This window comes from Dicentrarchus labrax, unplaced genomic scaffold, assembly GCF_905237075.1.
Source record: "Dicentrarchus labrax unplaced genomic scaffold, dlabrax2021, whole genome shotgun sequence".
Classification (NCBI taxonomy): Eukaryota; Metazoa; Chordata; class Actinopteri; family Moronidae; genus Dicentrarchus; species Dicentrarchus labrax.
The window spans coordinates 16,187,971-16,206,972 of NW_026136718.1; the positions used below are offsets into that span (position 1 = coordinate 16,187,971).

The 19,002-nt window shown below is 38.9% G+C and overlaps 1 protein-coding gene across 1 annotated transcript; it reads left to right on the forward strand.

The window, feature by feature from the left end:
- Positions 1 to 3,087: 3,087 nt before the first annotated feature.
- Positions 3,088 to 12,849, forward strand: rx1 (retinal homeobox gene 1). The gene is made up of 4 exons (XM_051377983.1): positions 3,088 to 3,403; positions 4,730 to 5,054; positions 8,230 to 8,483; positions 9,884 to 12,849. Exons 2-4 carry the CDS (start codon positions 4,745 to 4,747, stop codon positions 10,376 to 10,378), a joined length of 1,059 nt encoding a protein of 352 aa, XP_051233943.1. The 5' UTR covers positions 3,088 to 3,403; positions 4,730 to 4,744; the 3' UTR covers positions 10,379 to 12,849.
- The last annotated feature ends 6,153 nt before the right edge of the window (positions 12,850 to 19,002 follow it).

Here is a 19,002-nt window from a genome sequence, read left to right on the forward strand (position 1 = left end):
CACCAGAGGTGGCTGTACTCAGTAAGAGGGAAGCGTACTCATACCCATTTCAGGCACTGTACATATGGATGTATTTTTATGAATGCAACATTCAGTCAGGTGGAAATAATCCAGTCTTGTGTATCATTCAGCATGTTTCCTCAAAATTTAGCCTGCTATATCTGGTGTCTGTGTAAACTTTGAATATCCACTAGAACTAAAAACAAAGATTTGTGGGTGTGAACGATAGTTTGGCTTGACAGAGTAAGTAAGAACTGTCCCACCAGCAGGACAGTTGTATTGAAGATAACTCAAATATTATTGTAGCCACTTTATTGTCAACGTACTACAAGAAAGCGCAATATTCTGAAAGTATTTCCATTACTAACATCATACTACTTTCTACACATCTTTATATCAGCTTTGTTGTTCACAGCCAAACAACAAATAAACCTTTTTATCAACTGTTTGCATGAATTTCAAGGATTACATTATTTCTATTGTCATTTACAATATAAGGTTGTAGAATGAAATTTAAATACAGCTCCCCTTATACTTCTTTTAAAAACAAAATAAAAACAGATTAATGGCTCATAAAAATAAAAAATATATCCATTTGAATGATGAATTGTTGAGGAAGTATTTAACAGTCTTACAGCCTGAGGGAAGAAGCTGATCTAAGTCTGGTGGTCCCTCTTCACAGATAGCAGCTGAATCCTTTGGGCTCCGTGCAAGTACCTCACGTCACCATTATCACTGATGCTGGGTAGCTGAGTACCAATTATCTTTTGGCTGGTTTTAATCACCCGCTGCAGAGTCCTCCTGTCCTATGCCGAACACATCTAATGCCAGATTGTGATGTTTTCGGTCAGGATGCTTTCTACCTCTGTTAAAAACACCTTTGACATTTTCCCTTATTTTGTGCCAAATGAAATACATTTTTAAAAATAGAATTGTGTTTTTATTTTAATTGTATATGAAGGGATAAAAAAATATATCACTGAACCGGAAATGGCCCCCAGGCCGGCAGTTTGAGGCCCCTGGATTAAAGCGTTCAGCAATCAATGAAGAAAACATCAGAATTACCTTTTAATTATATTTTTCTCGCCTAAATTTGCAAGGTATCAGGATACCACTTTAGAAGACAAATCTGTCACAATAATGAATTTTGATATTGTCATTTGACATTTAATTTAATAGATAATCTCTGTTTGTATGTATGTTTATGTACATGTTTTGGGTTAGCAGTTAAATCTGAATGCATACCACCTGTTTCAAGCTGATGAAATACTAATACACATAAAAAAAGATTGGCGTTATTGGCGTGTTCAGCTTTAATGTCTAAGCTGTATTATAGTTAACACAAACAGTGCATTAAGGGGCCACAGAGTGTCTGAATAATCCACTTTAAATTTAGTTTCTGAGCAGTTATGATTTAAAATCTCCACTCTCCCTAAGAAAACAATGACATTTTTTTTTATCTCCTTCCTTGTTGCTCTCTGCAGACTTGGCTTCTTCATGTGCACTTTCTCCCAGTAGTAAAGACTGAAATTGAATGAGCTGTCGATGTTTCTCTAACTTTAGCTTCAGATATGTTTGAGGTCACAGGAAATCTCTTTAGCGTCTTTAGAGTCGTGGCTGATTTCTGTGACACTAAGCCGGGGTCAGCTTTGAACTGCACCGTCTCCACTGGTTTAAAGCTGACAGCAAAACTTTTGTGCTCCAGTACACAAAGAAACAACATCCCAGTATCCAGAGAGCTAGTTATGACTGTTTCTGATCCGCTGAAGGCTTTTGTTTCCACTCAACATTAAACATCAAGCAACCTTTAGGAGTCTGTTAATAATCATTATATCATAGTCTTATCTCATTGTCAAATGCAGCTTTAAAGCCAATGGGACATTTTTAAAAGCCTCCCATTAAAAGCCTTGAAGACACACTGCATCTCCACAAGGGGAGTTTTTGTGTCACATTTCCTGTTCCTGTATCATCCTCTCCTCCTACAGGCCAGTATTTCTCCAACAGTGTCATCTGACAATAATACAATGGAAGTTCCTCCCAGAATACAAACAATTTTTTTCTACACGCTTCATGTATTCATTTATTTTATTTATTTATTTATTTTTTAATTAATGTATTTAAGCTTTAGTGTTCCCTATCGGTGAATGGGCATGGTGGGTTGACTTTACTTTATATGACTGGAGAACAGTTTCCTCTGTGTGTCCCAACTGAATTATAATGTAGTTTAAATATTACTGCGATGTTTTCAGAGTCATTTTAACTCTGAGAAGAATTTCTAGGAAATGAATTAATTGAATTAAAGTGGATTTTTCAAGATAATTAACATCAACATAAAATATTAATCTCTCAATGATTTGATTTAAAAAAAACTGATGTTGGCAGTAAAACCCATTTCAGCCAAACTGTAGGTAACAGATAGTATTTCAATATTTGTCTCTTTTTAAATACTGCAAAATAAGTTGTATCTGGCTACAGTTAATTAAGTATAAGTAATGACTTACATTGCATTAATGTAAAATAAATGTATTGGTCCTTGTATTAGGATGTCAGATTGAATCAAGACAGATCACATGTAGGAATGTTACAGCAAATAAAATATTTTGGTGAAATTTAAGACAATCACACTGATGTCATTTACAGTTTTGATGAATGAAATAAACATTATGGTTTTGGTGGGATATTTGTGTAAATGTTATTTTAGAAAAACTGTAAATGAATAAGTGGACATCAACTTGTTGCATGAAGATAGTCTTTATGCTGATATTAGTATTTACCGCATGTGTTATCATCAAGTTTCCTTTCTCTCCCTTGTTATTACACATAATGGAGGGGCTGAGTAAGCTCAGCGAAAACTTTCAGTGGGTCTTTTGTCTTTAAAACAATAAATTTATGAAAGAAAGTCTTGTCCAGGCTTCATTAGCCTGGGCCTCCTCCTGTGGGGGTGAATGGAAATGACATTTAAAACAATTACTTGAGCAGAAAACAGCTGCCAATCACTCTTAAAGGGGAAGGATTCCAATTAATAACCCTCTCCTAATCCCCTCGTTACACCTCCTACGCCCCCTCAGCTTTGTCCACCTCTCTCTCTCTGTCTTTCTCCTCTTCCACTCTCCTCTCTGAGCTGGAGTACATGGTGTCTGAACTCAGTTGTTGAGCATTCTCTGCACTGGACGGCTTTTGTTTAGTTGCACTTTGTTGGAGTGTTTCTGTCAGGACTGTTTTGCTACATAGAGAAATTACTTAGAGAGAGATGCAAGGTAAGCAAATCCGGCTGAGTGACTGCGAGCGGTGCACATTGCGGATCTGGGAAGAGTGAAGTTACAGGAGGGTGAACTGCTGAGGGGAACAGGTGGAGCACTGGCATCAGCAACTTTTAACAATTCAACATATTTACTTCCAAAAGGTAAGCTCTGCCACTGTCTGGGTTTATGGTTGTCACACTTCTCAATGACACTGAACTTCAGCTGTTACTCGTCATGCAAAGTGGAGATGTGGTCCAAAATGATAGAGATATGTATATAGTATATATATATATATATATATATATATATATATATATATATATACATATGTAAATCACTGTAAATCTTTGGATGCAGACACATAACACACAGACACACGCTGTTGCTCTTTAAACTAATATGTTTTATTAAAATGACACACAATCTTGCTCCTCTGTGTGTGAACGCTTGAATTTTTGCTCTATGTCTGTAGAAGTAATAGATACAAGAATACAAAATAAATTTAACGCACAAATAAAAAAACAAACAAATCAAATCCAGTAAGATTAATTAACTTTCCCACTTTACACTCCTTTCTTTCTAATTTGGGATGGTATATTAATTAACAATGTGATTTACTCAACTTCATTCACGTTACCTTATTTCCACCTTTTTTGCAGACATATGTTCTCCAACACATAAACCTAATTTTTCTTCATTATGCATTACTTATCCAAAGATTACATGACCTGTGAATGAAATGTGATAGATAGATAGATAGATAGATAGATAGATAGATAGATAGATAGATAGATAGATAGATAGATAGATAGATAGATAGATAGATAGATAGATAGATAGATAGATAGATAGATAGATAGATAGATAGATAGATAGATAGATAGATACAGACCATAACTGCAGACATCACACTTCCTAAAAAATAGTTTGTTACTCTTTGAAGATTTGGATCTTTGCTACAGTTACAATCTATACTTATTAAAACACAATACTGACACCAATAAGACTTGTTTTAGTTATAAGCTTATAGTATGTAAAAAAGTAATGAGAGGCAATATTATCAGTAGAATGACAGGATATAAGTCTTTATTCAAAAAGAGAGACCTTGACTTCTGATCTGGGTTTGGTTTTTATGAGAAATGTTGGAAACAGTGGAAACTGAATGTCAATTCAAAATGTTGCTGTTAATTCATATTCATAATCAACACTGTGGGGCCATTAGTGTGGATCATTCATAGAAAGAGTGAAAAGTATGGATTAAGAAGTAACGTTTGTACCATTAGTGTTCATCACTCTTCCATATGTACTGTAGCTTTCAGAGTTTAAGGGATAGACTCTCGACCCCCCCTTGGTCTCTGCAGAGGATAAGTGGGTTTAGATGGATGGAGGGATAGAAGGAGAGTCATCCAGGGTAACCAGGTGATCTCTTACTCTCTACTACACTTTTAGTTCTTCGCTTACTGTAAACCTTCTTCCTCTGATCACAGTGCCCAGACGCTCGAATGCATTTATCACTGGATACCATGAGCATGGTGGACGACAGCTGCCTCTCACCCAGCAACTTCCACGAAATGGGGAAAGGTGGGGGCATCGGTGCAGGGGGCCGCGTCCACAGCATTGATGTCATTCTAGGTTTCAGTAAGGACCAGGACCCCCTGCTCAACCCTGCTGGGGCCCCAAGACCCCATAAAGTGGACATAGATGGCCTGGCAGAGCCTGGGAAGCAGCAGGAGCCCTCGTCACACCCAACCTACAGCGGGCACCTTTCCTCCCTGAGAAACGGCAGCTCAGAGCAGCAGCAGTACCACCACGGTGAGTCGGGCTGCTGATGTTGGGGATGTTGGTCTCCATCCTGGAGTAGCAGATGTTTTTTCTGCACCACCAGGTATCAATTTTATTGAGCTCCTTTGGTTCAATGCAGATAATGCCTTAGAGTTTGGTTATGATGGTCAAGGATATTGATTATCGCACCTCTGGTCTCGGAAAGCTGGATAAGTATGAGGTCCAGGTTCAGTGTTTCAGAGATTTGAATTGGATAAGAAAGAATTGATTTTGCTGCACTGAAGTGAGAATATTGATGCCTCTCAGCAAACTGAGCTGACCATAAAGTTATCTGTCCACCAACACAGATTCAGTCTTTCATGGTTCAAACAAAACTTAATAATATGCCAGAATGAAGTTATGATCTTTTGAAAAACTTCAAAGCCAAAATATGAGTTTATACTGTTAAGTTTGACCGGTATGAAGTTTATAAGATAAGGAAGCATATCAAAGAGCATGTACAGCAAGCACAGCATGCACTCAAGAGACGTACTTCCAAAACTTAAACCTTAAAAAACTATTTCTGACTCACTTAAAAAGAGATTAAAGACACAGCTTTAAAAGAAAAACATCCTCAAAACATTTATTATTTCATATAATGTAATTCTTTTGTATGTTGACAAATCTGCACTGTAGGCCTATAAGTTTAAAAACTGCAAGGGCAATGAAAAAGATTTAATTAACCAAACAATGGAGCATCATTTTGGTATAATATTACATGAATTATTCAGCAATTATTCAAATGAGAAGACAAAGTGTTGAAATCAGTCCTATTCTTCTGTTAACAACACAACGCCAGGACTCTGTGGACCTGAGACCTGTGAAATGTGTTTAGTTTGTTTGTTTGTTTAATTATTTGAACCATTGTTTGACAGGCAGAGACAACTGATAATTAGAAATCTGACCTATTTAAATGAGCCAATTTTAGAACCATCAGATCTTATGCAATGCAGCTTGCATTCATTTAAAACCACTCACATGTAGACTCACTGTGTTACACACTGTAGCCACATCGAGCCTGTTGCATTAACTGTGTGGGCTGAGATTGAGAGATAAATCACAGAACAAGATGGTGCAAGGGGTTTATGTCCCCAAGCCCAATCCCATCCCCTTGTGGAATTCCCCTAATCTTCTCTTCTGGGCAGATTAGATTGTACAGTAGTTCATTCGGGTGTTATTGTTATTATTATTCGCTCTTCAGAGTCAAATTCATCACGTTTAATCTGAAGCTATTTTCACATGCAGGATCTGGCAGGTGGTTGGTGATTTTGTGGCAGAAACACGGATATATCTTGTCCGGCAAAAAAATTGATTATAAGTGATTCAAATTCAGTCGCTGAATCCAGGAGGACATTCGTTTCTCTTGATTAACGTACATCAACACCAATGACATCACTCTTTTGTATGCAACTATCCTGTGAAGTCAGCCCAGTTCCCCCTGAATGAGCAACTTTTCTGTGCTTGGTGTCAGTTGCCCCCCCACCCTCCTCCTCCTCGCTGTGCTGAGATGTTCTGCTGGCTGATAAACAGTGGGCAGCCTTCAGACCAGTGGCTGTGATGGTCTGACAGGCCGAGAGCTGGTCACTGAACCAGACCTGACCTCTGCCTTTGTCAGAGCCTGGCCTTTGTCATAGCTGCTTAATGAGAGGTGGATAAATGAACCCCTAAAAATCCTGCTTTGCCTTTGCTCCCATTTGCCAGTTGAAAGACCACAATGACCCCCACTTTATCTCCATCAACACGTCTCAGTCACAGACACATGCTCACATTTACATTTGAATATTGTCAGTTGTTGACAGTTGCAGCGACAGGTTGACAGTCAACATGTGTTGAAGAATGATGCTGAGAAAACCTCTAACTCCACACTACAGTCAGGACAATAACATTAAGTGTGAGGGTTAATTCTTGACTTTAGAATCACTAGTTCGACATAATAAGCTGTAAATTAAAGCAGCTATAATCAACATTTTACACTGTATCAAGCAACAATGTGAAAACTATGTTTGTAGTGATACAGAGATTATCAGTGCAGCTTGAATATGCAGCTTCCCTCAGCTCTAAGGAGGTATATAGCAAGTAAACTCATTATTTAGCTTTGCAGTCCTTAAATTTACTGTTTTGGTTCATTCTGCTCTCATAGTGTCATCTTTGGCAGGCAACTGAAAAACCTCTAAAAATTATACAATAGACTGAATAATAATGCTCCTAATAACTGTTGATGTGTAAATAAGCATAAGGTTCTCCATACTACTTTAAAGGGATGCTGATATGTCAGTGTTTTGTGGGCCAAATCAGGATCAAATGTTTCTTTCTACTTAGATGCAAATTCTAATCCTTCTACCAGGAAAGCATTTTAAAGTCAATTTAACCTACTTTCTGTGATTGACAACTTCTCCAACACAACCTGAATCGTGTATGGTACCTGATTCAGGTCTGATCCTAGCAGAGATAAACCCTTCTGGCTGCTTCACAAGAGCGACTGATCTGATTGCTGGATCATCATCTTTGTACTTTGTTTAATTCAATTACTTGCTGGTTAGACTAATTCAGTGTTAAGGACTCCATTCTGCTGCGTAATGTGTAATGTGGTACTGTGTTTCTCTGGTGTTGAAACTAAATGTTGACAGGATGTAGTTGTATTCACATTTTTGATTCATTTTAGTGAATATTTATTTTTGTGGCCACTGCTTCAATAATAATCAGAATAATCAACTACACCGTGGGAATGAACTAGGAACGACTTTGCAGTCTATGTAAAAATAAAATGTTAAATAACGAATGTGATGCCATGTAAACAACAAAGTAATTTATAGCTCAGTCCAGAAAAGGAAAGGGAACACTCTTGTTTCCAAACATCTTTTGAGGAAAGTTTACTTTTGGAAAAGATAAACCTTTTTAAATCCGATTAGGAATGTTTTTGAGCTTCATTGAAGTTCAGGGGATTGCTTGCTTCACTGACCTACAGTAGCCTATTGTTGCAGGTGTCAAACCAATGTCTGCTCTACTGGAAAGTGGGCACTACATCCTTCATTTCAACTTACCATTCTGCTTTTGTTTTTCTTCTAAATTATAGTTCATATTTGTAACAGACAGTCACAATTCACGAAACTATGAAAACGTATATAAAGAAAATCTACACTCCTGACAAATTTTTCTTGCTCAACAGACACCAGTTTATTCACAAACAAGTGTGATGAGGAACTGAATGAGCTGAGGAAGAGTGTAGAGAGTGATGAAGGCAAGTCTCCGGAGCCATGCAAGGACGATCAGCCCAAGAAGAAGCACAGGCGCAACCGCACCACCTTCACCACCTACCAGCTGCATGAGCTGGAGCGTGCCTTTGAGAAGTCCCACTACCCAGACGTGTACAGCCGCGAGGAGCTCGCCATGAAGGTGAACCTCCCGGAGGTCCGAGTTCAGGTAAGCGGATGCACAAGAAGTCAACATCACAGAGATCCTTTGACATCAGAAATGTTCCTTCAGTCAGTTTTCTCATTAATGAAGCTAAAGATAATGTGTATATTTACATAAGTGTCCAAGTCCGCAGTGTTCATGTTTTTTGTTTTTGTCTTGTGTTCCTCAATATATTACAGCAGTAGAATAATTACAGTACCACATCACTAGTTGAGTGGTGTGTTTCCAAATGCTGAGGTGCTCTTTAGGAAACACGCTAAGCCTTTGGCCTTTGGCTTGACAGTATTCAGGTGAGGAGATTGTACTGGATAGTTACGCAAGCAGGGTGTTTCCAACTGTTAAATCCCACAATGCCAACGTCATGTTGAGTTGTAAGGACAAAAAGGTGCAGTCTTTAAACGTCTTTAGAGGAATCAAATGGGCTAACTAAGGACAAAAGGACAAAACCTGTCTCTGTCTTTCAAACCCATCTCCAGTATTAACCCGTATTTGACCGGATGCTGAGGCAGAATCCAGCATTATGTCTGCTGATTCACATTTTTATTTCCTTCCAACCACGGCTGCAGCATGCTGTTTCCACACGCAAATTAGTTTCATATGTGGCAACCCGGGGTGTCCAAATAGGCGGTGGGATTACACAGGTCAAAACACAAACGGACAATCTCCACATAATGTAAATTTCAGGGAGAACATACAGGCTGTTGTCGGCAGCTGGATTCAGCAGAGGGAGGAAGAAGTTACGTGAAAATTAAGCTCTCAAAGAATTTGGCAACTTATAAACTTAAATAACTTAACACATTGGCCTCTTACTGGACATTTTGTGAGTTTTTAGCGGAATCTTATGGCCATCAGTGGTTGAAGAGATGATTCAATTTTATATGTATAGCGCCAAATCATTACAGAAGTTATCTCAAGACACTTTTCAAATAGAGCAGGTCCAAACCATAGTCTTTATAAAATTATTTAAAGAGACCCAACAATTTCCACCATGAGCAAGCACTTGGCGACAGTGCCAAGGAAAACCTTCCTTTTAAGAGACAGAAGCCTCGAGCAGTGCCAGGCTGTAGGTTGGTGGCTGTCTGCCTCGACTGGTTGGAGTTAGAGAGAGGAAGAGAGAAGAGTAGAAACAGCCAATGAACAATGATCAATGCAGAATTGAATAAATTAACCTTCAAGCTCAACTTCTCAAGAAATGTTTGGTTCGTGCTGCAAACATGATGATAAACACCATCCATACCTGCAGTGCTTGTACATATTTAACTGCAACTTTATGTTTCTGAAGTTAGTTTAGTTGGGTTGAGATAATCATTGTGCTATTATTTTGCAGTGGTGTATTGATGGACAATAATTTCTTATTTAGATGATCGTGATATTATACTGTGATGTAACTTGATTTTGTCCCCCAGGTCTGGTTCCAGAACCGAAGAGCTAAATGGCGTCGGCAGGAAAAATTGGATGCCAGCACCATGAAGCTCCACGACTCGCCCATGCTGTCCTTCAACCGCCCAGCACCAGTTCACACCGGCATGGGTCCGATGACTAACTCCCTCCCCTTGGACCCCTGGCTGTCCTCTCCCCTGTCCAGTGCTACACCAGTTCACAGCATCCCGGGCTTCATGGGTCCAGCTCAAGGCCTCCAGCCCAGCTACCCTAGCCACAGCTTCCTCAACTCCAGTCCTCATCCTCATCCTCATCCTCATTCTCATTCTCATCCTCACTCTCATCCGTCCATGGGCCAGGGGATGCAAAGTATGGCTCCTCCTCCATACCAGTGTCCTGCACCGTACCCTGATAAATACCCTATGGAGGACGTGGACCAGCGCAGCTCTAGTATCGCTGCACTGAGAATGAAAGCCAAGGAACACATCCAGTCTATGGACAAGACCTGGCAACCCATGTGACTAACAAACCTGGCAGTACATGTGAATGACACTGGGAAATGAAGAAATTGAAATTGTTTCTTGGGATTCAGGGTAAAAGATACCCAGTAAAATGTTGGAAAATGACAGTGACATGTCTGCTACCCAGCAAAGCAAAGGAAGGAAATGAATTTTGAACTGTGAAAACTGAGGATTTTAGGCCTTTGACCTTTCTTCTTTTTCATCTCAAGGACATGGAGCAAACGTGAACTCTACAGTCTTGTTAAAGTGTTAATTTTAAAGCACTAATTACCAGACATCTGTTTTCCCTCCAATCTCTAAGTGTTTAGCGTTGCCTTGAGTGCTGTAAAAGCAAATGTCTTCTTAATGACCAATGCTCTACACGCAAACTTGCACCCCAGGAGCACGGAGATTTCTTTCCTTAACAACTACTTTTCATAACAAACTATCTTTAAAGGTACTTTTGGATCAATGCATTGGTTCGTCCATATTGTTGAACAGCTTATCTAGTAAAACTGGCATGGGTCACAAACGTACTTACTTAGATATGTTTATATGTCCATTGCGACAGCTGTTCATGAACAGGGAAACACTGTCATTGAAAACCACCCAAATATGGAATTATTTTTGTTCTCATCTCTTTTCTGTTATTTCTGTAAACCATCAGAAATTGAGTCAGACAAAACATCATTCAGCTGTTCATGTTTCCCTTTTTTTTTTTTTTTTTTTACAAAGTTTGTGCTTTTACTAATTAATCCAATTGTCGCATTTTCATGGGTCAGCTAATCAGAGTCTCAGATTACTTTGTGAATGAAAGTCCAGTCTCAGTTTAATGTGAGAGCAGCTATGTGAAGACACATGACAATGTATCTGACTGTGACTGCAAATTAATATCTCACTGTTGATTTAAAAAAAAAAAGAAAAGAAGATAATCTTGCAACTACAGCATGGTTTATGTTGCTACTTACTGACTGCCCCGTTTAAATATTTGAGCCTATAGCTTAGATGCACGCCCTGGTATGACTGGAGGAAGATGACAGCCGAGGATCAGTGACGCCTGCTGTCGTGTTCTTTTTTTTATATACAGGGAGAGGAGAATCTCTCAATATGGGGTCAAAAACTACAAAATAGATAATTATTAGGTGGTAAAGTGTACTAGAGGTCAGAGATCTGATGGCACCTTCTAAGTGGACCAGGGCTGAGAATATACCAAAAATAATTCTGCACTATTACTGAATGCTGAGATGCTTTAAAGAAGGAAGCGAGGGAGGAAGGAAGGAAGTATGAAAGAAAGAAAGAAAGACAGGCTAGTGAGCGGAGTAACCCTCTTTTTGCTTGAGTGGCTGTTGGAGGAGAAAACCTGTTGGCAGCTCAGTGTTGGGTGGCTGCGTGTACGTGCAGGGCAGCAGAAAGAGCCCTGTGTGATGCGTCACCCCACATAGTTTAGTCTTTGTTCGGCACAATTGATCCAAGTGCATCCTCTTTGTCCGAAATTGAAGGGGAGGGGGGGGAAGCGGTCTCAGGCGGCACTAAATAGGCCCTTGTAACCATTTTGTCATGGAAGTTTTTTTTTCCTTTCTCAATCAAAGGAGGAGAAACATGTATTGTAGCTGCTACGGTCATTAGTGACACAATATTGGTCTTTTACCATCTGTTATAGCCGAGCTCTTAAAGGTAGAGAAGTACAATGTGTTTCATATGAGCAGTAGAGCTCAACAGATTTGTATTTGATATTGAGACATTTTAGCAACAGCATCTACAGGCAGCATCTCACATCACTGAATATGTACAGTACAGTCAGAGAAGCTACATGGTAGGCCCGTATGTTCACTTTTTTGACTTGTTGGTATGGAACAAGAGGGAGAGAAACTCCTTCATCTTAAAGTGCAATTTCGGACTCCTTTTTATTTTTTATATTTTGTTTTAAAAAAGAGACAGTTTTTGTGTTAACTGTATGGTTGTGATATTTCTCTTTAATATGACGTGAAAGTTGTGCTGACGTCCACACCGACTACAGCTACAACAGCAGCAAGAGCAATATAAAGTCATTTCTGGTTCAATTTAAAATCCATTGTTGTACTACTGGTCGGGGAGGGAAAAACACAGTTCTACATCTGCTGCTTGTCATTTGTCCTCGTGTAGAGTTTTAAGATAGCTGGTTAGTGAAGATTAGAGTCCCTATTGAACAGTGCCAGGACCTCACAGCGTAGAGCAAATAAGGATTACCTTGCACGTTAAGAGCTTCTTTAGATTTGCAACATAAATGTTTGGACCAAGAACAAGCCAAAGGTTAGATAATGGGCAAAAATGCACTAGAAGTTTGACAGTTTTAGTTTTTTGTACAGGATATTTTTTTCTTTCTTTTGTTTCTTACATGTCCTAGTTATATCTGTCCTAGTGATATCATTGTTTTCTTTCTTTTTGATTTTGTCTGGATGTCTATATTCTGGAAAGAATGAAGATCTACTGAAAATAAATATAGTTTGATAGAATCTCCACGTTCTCACTGCAGTGCTTTCATGTTGACCTGTGCACTCATTCCCACACAGTCACTTTTTTCTTTTACTCCAGTAAGTCTAAAGAGCGATCCAAGATTACTACAGTATAATCGTTATCATCTGACATACATGGGCAGAGACATTTTTCTTTCTTTTCCTCTAACACTTGAGCCCCGTCTCTTTCTGTCATATAAGAGCTCTTTCTCTCTTTCTTTACCCCTCCCAATCCTCTCTGCTGTTCCATGGTTTGATGGCAGGGTGCCAGCCTGTTAGGAAGATGAGACTCCAATCAATCAGAGCTTCCCAGGGGGGCCTCTGACCGCAGGGCCCAACTCCCTAATTGCCCCCAGGCAGGCGGGCCGGCAGGCTCAGCCGCTGCAACACATGTTCACAGAGGGGCCGGTGCCGCCGTGCTAGCTGGCCCCCTCAGCGTGTGAATCACTTTCTTGGACAGATGGAGGCCTGGATGGACCTCACTACAAGGGCCATATGGGTAGGCCAGTGGATGTAACTGGGAAATGTTTATTTAGATACTGTGTTACACTCCAGTGGTGGGTTGTTGGTTTGTGCCTGTCATGAATTAGCATTTAATTCGAGTCACAGGGCTAAGCATCTGATTTTCAGATAAATAAATACTTTTATAAACCCAGAAGGTAATTTAACAACACTTACAGCTGTTCAGAAGATATTTCCAGGATCCTTTAAAGACTTTTTTAACTCTGTGTATGAATGATTCCAACTGTTGCACAATAAAAAATATTTTGAGAGATATCGCGATTGCGATATGATTCACAATTATTTTCATCACAAACTGAAAAAACAATTTAAATCATCATTATGTGAACATTTTGGGGGGTCTGTACTAAACAAACATGCTCTTAAATCTGGAGAACAAGATATATAGGTCAGGGCAGCACGAAAGTACTTCATTATAATCCTGTTTGTCACACAATTGACCTTTTATCAAAAAATTGCAGCTTCTGCGATTTGGATATCGCACCATATTGCGATTTCAATAATATTACAATAAATTGTGCAGCTCTAGTTTGAACTTATTTCCCAAGTTTTCCAATACGACATACCTCCCTGCTTTGTACAACAAGAACCAAAATTATAATTGTACTATCACATATATTAGTATTTATTCATATTTTTCAAATATTTTATGTTTGTGTGTTTATATTTTCTGTTAACAAAGAGGGCAAGAACATATGTCACTTCTGGCTACCCACATCAAGAAAAATGTGTTGGGAGTGTTGTTTGGGAAACAGGTTAAAAATCTTTTATTGAGCAGCAGAAATAATATTTTTTCATCCAGAGGAGTCTTTGAACATACAGTTAAATGACCCACTCAGGTTTTAAAACATAGAGAGGTATTTCTTTTTCAGAAAATTGAATGCTTGGCTCTGTGACTCAGAACTGGGTCCAGTTGTTGGTAAAAGCAGCTATGAATCATGTGACAGAACTTGATCTACAAAGAGAAGCCATATTTGAGCTCAAATCTGAGAATTACACAAACTCCATTTTACATTTACATGCATTTTAATTTAATTTTATTTACTTTATTTATTGGTTTTCACAGTTGAAAATGTGACAGCATGTATACAGAAATACAAGAACAAACTTTTTCCAACCCCGACCCCCCAACCCTATGGACAAGCAAAAAAAAAAAAAAAACAAAAATAGATAAATAAATAAAAAATAATAATGGACCTTGTATCAATGACAAGAGCAATCAAAGCAGACTAACGGAAAAGCAAAACAGACAAACAAACAAAAAACAAAAACAAAGACAAAGCGTGCGGTGTGTGTGAGATAACAAACATATGGCTTTCAGTAATAGTAAAAGACAGAATTTTTAACACAACTTTCACATTTTTGTTTATCTGATCACATCTCATGTTGTTCTCAAAGAGCTGAACAAACATTACTCTCAATGAATGAGAAAGAAAAAAATGCTTTGGACCAGAAAGGATGAAAGGAGAGACAGAGATTGTGAGGAAATCAGAGTGAGAGAAAGGAGAGAGAGAAACATTAAGAAAGAGATTAAGCAGGAGAAAAGTGTGGGAGACAGAGAGAGAGAGAGAGAGAGAGAGAGAGAGAGAGAGAGAGAGAGAGAGAGAGAGAGGTGGATGGAGTCAGAGTGGAGAGGAAGAGAGGGGAGGGAGGAGGGTGGGATGGCTGCTCATCAGAGTTAATGATGTAGAAAATCCCCCAATTAGAGCGTTTTCCTGTGTTGCAGGATGAGTTCAGAACGGGGTCCTCTGACAGCCTGAGGATTAGTACCCGGGCCGGGCCGGGCCGAGCCGGGCCTGAACAGACACTAACTAACTGCTGGACAGCTTGGCACTGCTCAGCTGGGGCCGGGTCGGGGCTATAGCCACAGCCAGGGGCCGGGGTAGGCATGCGTTTAGCCAGAGTGAGTGGCACAAAGAAAAGCATGGGAAAAAGAGCAGCACCACATCAACATGGGAAAAAAAAAAAAAAAAGTTCTGGTGGACAATTTTTCTCAGATTTATTCAAATGTGAGTCAAATAAGACTTTATCCAAGCTTCTCAAAAAATTTTCCAGTTTTCTAAAGATATTGACCCTTTTTACGTCCTATCCCTTTTGGCAACCCGTCCCCGTCTACTAAAAACAATCTTCAGCTAGTTAATTAGTAATCACTTACATTAGCTATCAGATGTAACTAGCTACCCAACGATGGATGTAGATCAGCTAGCTAGTTATCTAGTATGTTTTACTAACATTAGCTAATTTAAGATTTGTTAACCATCTTCAAACTGTGGTTGTCTTTTCAACATAGACAAGCAGCATATATTTAAGCACAGGAAAGGAGAAAGCGGACTGAGGTTCTGGCCCAGACTCGCTCACGTGATACTGGACCACAGAGCAAAATGGGCTTAAAAAGGCCCAATTGGGTACTAATATATGACGTTAACATTATCTCAGCTCAGTGTTTCTGATGATGCGTCTATTTTGTAACAGTATTACATCCAAAACATAACCTAATCTAATCCGGACATCTGGATTGTACAAAAAAATCAATCTGTCCACAAACTGCTTTATGTCGAAACATAAATCACGAGAGGGCGAAAATCCTGAGTCTTCTGGTGGTAAGAAGACTCAGAGTCTTTAATCCTCCTGACCTGGTAATTGGGACAGTAAATCTGAACATCAATCTGTCTCTCTTCACACAACCATGAGGTGATTACTGTTGCAATATAACCAATAATAGCTCTTTGCCCTTCATAAGATATTCACCTGCAAGTGGGAGAAGCAAACAAACACATAAAGGCACAGATGTAGAGACTTGTATTTGACATGGAGAGCATGTCACTTCAATCAGTCTAGACCTTGTGGACACATACAGTATGTGTGACACATATTCTGAATGCAAGGTCTACATACTTAGCTATTACAGCTCTTGACTGTATCCCATGACCGGTCCTTAGCTATGACTGTCTATAGATTTGACCTGAATTCTTTGACCAAAAATAACAATAATACAAGCTTCAGACATACCTTCTATACCTTCACTGCTTTGATTATTAGGCCTTTGCATTGAAACAAGTGGGTATCACTTAAGTTTTAAGATTCAGTGACTGGAAACAGCAAGAAAAAAGTTCTTGTAGAGCTCTTAAAAATCCCAAAGTTATTAAAATGTGAGCTAAATATAGTTATTATAGTTGGAAGTTACTCTGTTTTATTTTAATCTCTTAAAAACTGGAAATAGTATTTAAATTAGCATATAAAGACGTGAGACGTAATCTGGACTATAGTCCCAAAAACCTAAAAACAACTCTGCAAATAAGTGAAGAAATGACATGTAGCCTGGTAATTATAGGAGCAGAGTGATATCGTTATAAAGTAATTTGCACATTTTCCTGTTTTTCCACTGTCAAACTGTAAAGGTCACAGAAATTAAGGTGTCAGTCTTCAAATTTTAAGGTTGTTGTGTAAATTGCAAATAGGAAGACAAGCGAGGAAGCCCTTACTCAGCTCTGCTACACAGTTACTGTGTTCATTAAGAACAACTGAGTCCCTAATGACTAATTGATTAATTGTGCAGTCTATTATTTCGCTCCCGCACCCCAGTAGATCTGAAAGGGCCACGGCTGGAGTTAACAGTCTTATTGGAAAGACGCGTTCCTTGCAAAGGACAATAAGGGAAAATAGCGGAATTAATTGGGTTTGATTAAGAGAGCTTTTCAATGGGACACAGCTTTTTCGCATGACATAATTAGAGGTCAGTTGGGGTGGGAGGTGGAAGGGGGGATTTGCTTGTTGGCGCCACTGATGTGTGGGTGTGTCTGTGAGAGAGACAGACAGACAGACACATAGAGAGAGAGAGAGAGAGAGAGAGAGAGAGAGAGAGAGAGAGACAGGGGGTGCTTCCTTCACACTTGTAGAGCTATGTTGTGTGTCCGATGTGGTACATTTCTATTGGCTCACTCACCAGAAAGCCCACAGTGAAGTTCACATGGGGCCCTCTGTGCGCTCAGTGTGGGATTATTATCACTACACTGCCAGCATTAAAGGGACAGTGCTCAGTCTTTTGTTACAGCTACACGCTCATTAGCAGTGCACTACATTATTGTATAGAACAGGGCGGTGACAGAAGAGTACATTCAGCAGTGTTTTTGGATGAGAGCAAAACATCTAAACAAACTCAAAACATTTATTACAGACACACACATTATGAATTTATAATCCTGTTGCAGTATAATCTAAAATAGGAGGCCATCAAATCTAAAAATACATCTGAACTGTCATGAACCAAAACCAGGCTTCACGCCTGATTAGATTATCAAGTCTTTCATCAGAAGCCTGCAGAACGGCCATGATTTCACTGTTCTCTGTTTTACTGGGATTTTGGAAAAATAATGAGCCCAAAACTGTTCAGAGGAGTCAATCTTTAATCCTGCAGACATGGAAACGTGTTCTCTACTTTACAAAATAGTCAGACAAAGTGGAAGGAGAATCTCTCCTGTGGGCATCACATTATATTGGTTACTACTTTTATCACTACACTAGGATTCCCCCTGCATGGGATCAATCAAGTCTCATCACGTTATGTTTATGTATTTACATATTTTTACATTTGTTTGCTGTTGTTATTAAACTCACACAGAGATCAATCAATGTGTGTTTCAAGGTACATGTTTTGATTGTAGCATAAGAGGAAAGTGTGTTCGTCAGACTGCAGGCAATTATTAAAATAAGTTAATTTAGGAAAAGACAAGCATAGGCTGGTTTAGAAGGACTTGAAACAGATACACAGTGTTTGAATGTAACTAAGTAATTTTACTCAAGTACTGTACTTAAGTACAATATTGAGGTTCTTGTACTTATTCCCATTTTATGTTACTTTATGGATCTATTCCACTACATTTTGGAGACAAATATACTCCACAACATGTGTTTGACAGCTTTAGGACTATTTACTTTGCAGATTTAGATCATCAATATAAAATAAAATATAATGAATACATTGTGATATCTTATTAGAGTCTTAGAGTTTAGGCTATCCAGTATATACAGTAATTAAAATTAGTCCCTACTCTGCATAATAAATACTTGTCATGCTTTTTAATTTGACGCAAACAATTCTGTACTTTTCCTTAAGATTTTGAATGCAGGACTTTTATTTTTACACTGTAGTGTGGCTACTTTAAGTATAATATGTGAATTCATCCAGCACAGAGGGACAGTACTCCTCTACTCCTGCCTCCAGAGGATCCTGGAGAGTTTGAATATAGATCTAGCACGCCCTCTATGTTTGGTGCTTGCACATGACAGGAAACTCAACTCATCCATATTAATGCACAATAACATACAGTATATTCACTTGTGTGGTAAGTTAAACAGTTTGATCTACATCAGAGGTCCAAAACATGTTTCATATAGTTAAATTACGTCCAGTTAACTAATATTAAATGTTTGATAAGATGTTTTTACTGTTTATAAGTGTATATAGTAAGTGGGAAAATTAGGACACATTATAGTGTTGTCTCTGTTATGATACACTTATAAGGACCTCCATCTCTTACTTACCCACAATCCAGCAGTCCTTCACGTCCTCTGGCAACAAACAAATGAAGCATTTCCGTGTTTTGATTTGAGAGGCACACGTCACAGGGGTGT